The sequence below is a fragment of the Loxodonta africana genome, chromosome 21, assembly GCF_030014295.1.
Source record: "Loxodonta africana isolate mLoxAfr1 chromosome 21, mLoxAfr1.hap2, whole genome shotgun sequence".
Lineage (NCBI taxonomy): Eukaryota > Metazoa > Chordata > Mammalia > Proboscidea > Elephantidae > Loxodonta > Loxodonta africana.
Window position 1 is genome coordinate 24,250,489 of NC_087362.1, and position 6,644 is coordinate 24,257,132.

The 6,644-nt window shown below is 41.1% G+C and overlaps 1 gene segment (V, D, J or C); it reads left to right on the forward strand.

The window, feature by feature from the left end:
* Positions 1–1,900: 1,900 nt before the first annotated feature.
* Positions 1,901–2,824, forward strand: LOC100663825 (immunoglobulin heavy variable 1-69-like). The segment is given in 2 exon segments: positions 1,901–2,109; positions 2,195–2,824. Coding segments are annotated over 2 exon segments (456 nt in total).
* The last annotated feature ends 3,820 nt before the right edge of the window (positions 2,825–6,644 follow it).

Genomic DNA, 6,644 nt, shown 5'->3' on the forward strand with positions numbered 1-6,644 from the left:
CTAATGAAGATTAAAGATTTGAGCCTTCAGTGTGAATTACACCTCAACAGAAAGAAAACAAAAATCCTCACAACTGGACCAATAAGCGACATCATGATAAATGGTGAAAATAATGAGGTTGTCAAGGATTTCATTTTACTTGGATCCACAATCAATGCTCATAAAAGCAGCAGCCAAGAAGTAAAAGGATGAATTTCATCGGGCTAATCTGCTATAAAAGACCTCTTTAAAGTGTTAAAAAGCAAAGATGTCACTTAGAGGACTAAGGTGTTCCTAACCCAAGCCCTGACATTTTCAGTCACATCATATGCACGTCAGAGGTGGACAGTGAATAAACAAGATCGAAGAAGCATTGATGTCTTTGAAATGTGGTATTGGAAAAGAATAACAAATATGCCATGGCCTGGCAGAAGAACAAACAAGTTCTGTCTAGGAAGAAGTACTTCCAGAATGTTCTTGGTAAGCGAGGATGGAGAGACTTTGTCCCTTTCTTTGGACATGTTATCAGGAGGAAACAGTCCATAGAGAAGGATATCATTTGGTTAAGCTATAGGGTCATCGAAAAAGAGGGAGACCTTCAACGAGATGGATTGGCAGAATGGTTGCAACAGTGAGCTCTAACATAGCAACAATTGTGAGGATGGCACAGTACCAGGCAGTGTTTTGTTTTGTTGCACATAGCGCCCCTATGAGTCCAAACATGACAGTGGCATCTAACAACAACCACAACAACAAATTTTATTGGGAGTATTAAACTAATTTAATTAGGTAATGATGACCAGGGTTATAAGTAGAATTTCTAGTGTTTATACCCATGTTATGTTAATAGTCCAGGAATGGTACTAGTAGTTTGCCATTGGCTACTAACCTAAAGACTGGAAGTTCAAACCTACCTGGCAACACAAGAGAAGAAAGTTCTAGGCATCTGCTTCTCTAAAGATTACAAACCAAGAAAACTCTATGAATAAATTCTACTCTTTAACACATGGTGTCACCTTCAGTTGGAATTGACTTGATGGTAATGGGTGTGTTTGTTGGTTTTTATAAATGTCTTCACAGTGATGATCAGAAGAGAGGATTTTGTCATTAATTCAGTGGGTCTGGTAGTTTGGGAGACACACAATCCCAGGAATAAGACACTCAGGTGTCAAGCCCAAGTGATACTACCTGGGAGGATGTGTGAGAGGCAGGTGCTATGTCAGAGTTTGTGGCAGGTGTACGGAATTAAGTTGATCAGAAATCAATTAATATAGATGAGAAGGATGGAAGTCATCTAAAATGCATAAAATCTGTGAGAAATTATACTATGTGGGATATGAGAATGAGACCAGTGTTATTAAATATGAAGTCGTGGAAAGGTTTCTGAACTGTGACTTTCACAATTTCTATTATCGGTGACGTCAGAAACAGATCCCTGTATCACTAATCACAGGGATGGTCTGAAAACAAAAAGTCTTCTTACTGAACAGCCTGGGTGCTCAGGAGAATCACACAAGTGCTTGGAGACATTGTCCTAGGAGTGAGGAGCAGATTTCAGTGCTGCCTAGGAACCTGCTGAACACTCACATTGGACAAGGGTTCTTCTCTGAGTTACCCTTCACCTGTGCTTGGTGCCTGAAGGACCATAATGAAGTCAACCCACCTGGTCAGCATCACAGCCTGTGATGGACCCCAGAAAAGTTCCATGTAGTCTACACCATGTAAAGTAGTGGTCACAAGGAAAGGCAGACCTGTGGGTGTTGCATCCCTACGTGTTAAGAGCTCTGTTTGTGCAGTGTATGTGGTTAACACAAAATTAACAAGTACCCAGTAAAAAGACACATACATCTACAAGGATTAAGACTTGCACCCTCAGCATTGTGGAGTTGTGCGGTCTCTGTGTCTTCTATCTTCTCCTTCTTAGGCTAAGCCAGATACTGAGCTATGAATTATTCATCCTGTTGAATATGCAAACAATCTGGGGTCTGTTGAGTTAAATGGGGATATGTCTGTGTCCTCCACAGCATCAGCCAATAACCACATCCTTCTCATACAGAAGCCCCTGAGAACACAGCTCCCTCATCATGGATTGGAGCTGGACAATCCTCTTCTTGGCAGTAGTAACTACAGGTAAGATAGCCCACAGGTCCAGGACTGAGGAGGGGGCTGCAACTGCTTAATAGATATTATGTCCACCTGTGTCTGCTCTCCACAGGTGTCCACTCTGAGGTCCAGCTGGTGCAGTCTGGGGCTGAAGTGAAGAAGCCGGGGGCATCAGTGAAGATCTCCTGCAAGGTTTCCGGGGGCGATTTCAGCATCTACTACTACTCTATCGGCTGGGTGCGGCAGGCCTCTGGGCAAGGGCTTGAGTGGATTGGAGGATATAATTTAGTTGCTGGTGAAGCAAAGTACTCACAGAAATTCCAGGGGAGAGTCACCATCACCAGCGACAAATCCACGAACACAGCCTATATGGAGTTGAGTAGTCTGAGCTCTGAGGATACAGCTGTGTATTACTGTGCAATCACACAGTGTGATAACCACATCCTGACTGTGTCAGAAACCCCGAAGAAGGAAGCAGCTATGTCGGAAGGAGGCAGGAGATTACAGGGAAAATTTGGGTGACAATTTTGTAAATTTCCAGCCTTTTTTAGCTATTGAGAGCTCTTTTAGTTTGACTCCCATCGTTTGCCATACATTTACTGAGTTATTTATTTCCATGACCCAGGCACTCGTTGGAAAATAAACAAAATTATCAACTAGATAGCAGTGCTTACGTGTAGGTACTTTTGCCTTTAATTTTACAGATTGCCTCCATTTCCAAAGTTACTTAGGTTAGCACATTTCCCCCTACCCTCTTCCGTGAGTTCTTTCACAAATTTGTAATATCACGAATTTTTTTAGACAATCTGAATTCCGTCCTGACATCTTAAAATTATATGTATTAAAAAAACACTTTGTCGTCGAGTCAATTCCAAATCATACTGATCCTAGAGGACAGGGTTTTACTGCCCCAAAGGGTTTCCAAGGAGCACCTGGTGAATTCAAACGGCCAACCTTTTTTTTTTTTTTTTAATTTTTATTGTGGTTTAAGTGAAAGTTTACAAATGAAGTTAGTGTCTCACACAAAAACTTATATACACCTTGCTACATACTCCCACTTGCTCTCCCCCTAATGAGACAGCCCGCTCCCTCCCTCCACTCTCTCTTTTAGTGTCCATTTCACCAGCTTCTAACCCCCTCTACCCTCTCATCTCCCCTCCAGGGAGGAGACGCTAACATAGTCTCAACTGTCCACTTGATCCACGAAGGTCACTCCTCACCAGCATCCCTCTGCAACCCACGTCCAGTCCAATCCTTGTCTGAAGAGTTGGCTTTGGGAATGGTTCCTGTCCTGGGCCAACAGAAAGTCTGGGGGCTGTGATCACCAGGGCCCTTCTAGTCTCAGTCAGACCATTAAGTCTGTTTTTTTATGAGAATTCAAGGTCTGCATCCCACTGCTTTCCTGCTTCCTCAGGGGTTCTCTGTTGTGTTCCCTGTCAGGGCAGTCATTCCTTTTCGTTTAGTCCGGTTGTGTTGACCTCACCTGTATTGTGTGTTATCTTTCCTGTCACCTAAAGTAGTTCTGAGTACCCCTCTCCCATCCTACCTTCCTCCCGCCTCTTGTAACCATCAAAGAATATTTTCTTCTCTGTTTAAACTATTTCTTGAGTTCTTATACTAGTGGTCTTTTACAATATTTGTCCTCTTGCAACTGAGAAATTTCACTCAGCATAATGCCATCCAGACTCCTCTATGTTATGAAATGTTTCACAGTGTCATCACTATTCTTTATTGATGCATAGTATTCCATTGTGTGAATATACCATAATTTATTTACCCATTCATCCGTTGATGGGCACCTTAGTTGCTTCCATGTTTTTGCTATTATAAACAGTGCTGCAATGAACATGGGTGTGCATATATCTGTTTGTGTAAAGGCTCTTATTTCTCTACATATATTCCAAGGAATGGGATTGCTGGATAGTATGGTAGTTCTATTTCTAGCTTTTTAAGGAAGTTCCAAATAGATTTCCGAAGTTGTTTTGCCATTTTACATTACCACCAGCAGTGTATAAGTGTTCCAGTCTCTCCACAGCTTCTCCAACATTTATTGTTTTGTGTTTCTTGGATTAATTCCAGCCTTGTTGGATAGAGATGAAATCTCATTGTAGTTTCGATTTGCATTTCACTAATGGCTAATGATCATGAGCATTTTCTCATGTATCTGTTAGCTACCTGAATGTCTTCCTTAGTGAAGTGTCTGTTCATACCTTTTGCCCATTTTTTAATTGGGTTATTTGTCTTTTTATAGTTGAGTTTTTGCAGTATCATGTAGATTTTAGAGATCAGGTACTGATCAGAAATGTCATAGCTAAAAACTTTTTCCCAGTCTGTAGGTAATCTTTTCACTCTTTTGGTGAAGTCTTTGGATGAGCACAGGTGTTTTTTTTAGGAGCTCCCAGTTATCTACTTTTTCTTCTGCATTTTTAGTAATATTTTGTATACTGTGTATGCCATGTATTACCCTATTTTTTCTACCATGATCTTTATTGTTTTAGATTTTATATTTAGGTCTTTGATCCATTTTGAGCTCTTTTTTGTGCATAGAGTGAGATATGGGTCTAGTTTCATTTGTTGCAGGTGGATATCCAGTTATGCCAGCAGCACTTGTTAAGAAGCCTGTCTTTTCCCCATTTCACTGTTTTCGGGCCCTTGTCAAATATCAACTGCTCATATGTGGATGGATTTATGTCTGGATTCTCAAATGTGTTCCATTGGTCTATGTATCTGTTGTTGTACTAGTACCAGGCTGTTTTGACTACTGTGGCAGTGTAATAGGTTCTAAAATGAGATAGAGTAAGGCCTCCCACTTTGTTCTTCTTTTTCAGTAATGCTTTACTTATCCGGGGCCTCTTTCCCTTCCATATGAAGTTGGTGATTTGTTTCTCCCTCTCATTAAAAAATGTGGTTGGAATTTGGATTGGAAGTACATTGTATTTATAGATGGGATTTGATAGACTAGACATTTTAATTATGTTAAGTCTTCCTATCCATAAGCAAGGTATGTTTTTCCACTTATGTAGGCCTCTTTTGATTTCTTGCAGAAGTGAATTTCAGTTTTCTTTGTATAAATCTTTTACATCTCTGGTAAGATTTATTCCTAAGTATTTTATCTTCTTAGGGGCTACTGTAAATGGTATTGACTTGGTGATTTCCTCTCCAGTGTTCTTTTTTTTTTTAAATAATTTTTGTTGTGATTTAAGTGAAAGTTTACAAATCAAGTCAGACTCTCACATATAAACCTATATACCCCTTACTACATACTCCCATTTACACTCCCCCTAATGAGTCAGCCTGCCCTCTCCTTCCAGTCTCTCCTTTTGTGACCTTTTTGCAAGTTTCTTACCCCCCTACCCTTCCATCACCCCTCCAGACAGGAGGTGCCAACATAGTCTCAAGTGTCCACATGGTGCAAGTAGCTTACTCATCAGCATCTCTCTCCAGCCCATTGTCCAGTCCAATCCATGTGTGATGAGATGGCTTTGGGAATGGTTCCTGTTCTGGGCCAACAGAAGTTTTGGGGTCCCTGACTGCCGGGGTCCTTGTAGTCTCAGTCAGACCATTAAGTCTGGCCTTGTAGGAGAATTTGGGGTCTGCATCCCGCTGTTCTCCTGCTGCCTCAGGGGTTCTCTGTTGTGTTCTCTGTCAGGGCAGTCATTGGTTGTGGCTGGGCAACGTCTAGTTCTTCTGGTCTCAGGATGATGTAGTCTCTAGTTCATGTAGCCCTTTTTGTCTCTTGGGCTCTTAATTACCTTGTGAGCTTGGTGTTCTTCATCCTCCTTTGATCCAAGTGGGTTGAGACTCACTGATGCATCTTAGATGGCCGGTTGCCGATGTTTAAGACACCAGACCCCACACTTCAAAGTGGGATGCAGAATGTTTTCTTAATAGATTTTATTTTTCCATTTGACTTAGATGTCCCCTGAAGCCATAGTCCCCAAACCCCTGCCCCTGCTTTGCTGACCTTCGGAGCATTCAGTTTGGTTTAGTTTGCTTTTGGTTTAGTCCAGTTGTGCTGACCTCCCCTGTATTGAGAGTTGTCTTCCCTTACCTGAAGTAGGTCCTATCTACTATCTAATCAGTAAATAACCCTCCACCACCCTCCCTCTGTCTCCCCTCTCGTAATCACAAAAGAATTTGTTCTTCTCAGTTTAAACCATTTCTCAAGATCTTAGGATAGTGGTCTTATACAATATTTGTCCTTTTTCAACTGACTAATTTCACCGAGCATAATGCCTTCCAGGTTCCTCCATGTTATGAAATATTTCAGAGATTCATCACTGATCTTTATCTATGCGTAGTATTTCATTTTGTGAATATACCTTAATTTATTTATCCATTCATCTGTTGATGGACACCTTGGTTGCTTCCAGCTTTTTGCTATTGTAAAGAGTGCTGCAATAAACATGGGTGTGCATATATCTGTTCATGTAAAGACTCTTATTTCTCTAGGATATATTCTGAGCAGTGGGATTTCTGGGTCGTATGGTAGTTCTATTTCTAGCTTTTTAAGGAAACCCCAAGTCGATTTCCAAAGTGGTTGTACCATTTTACATTCCCAC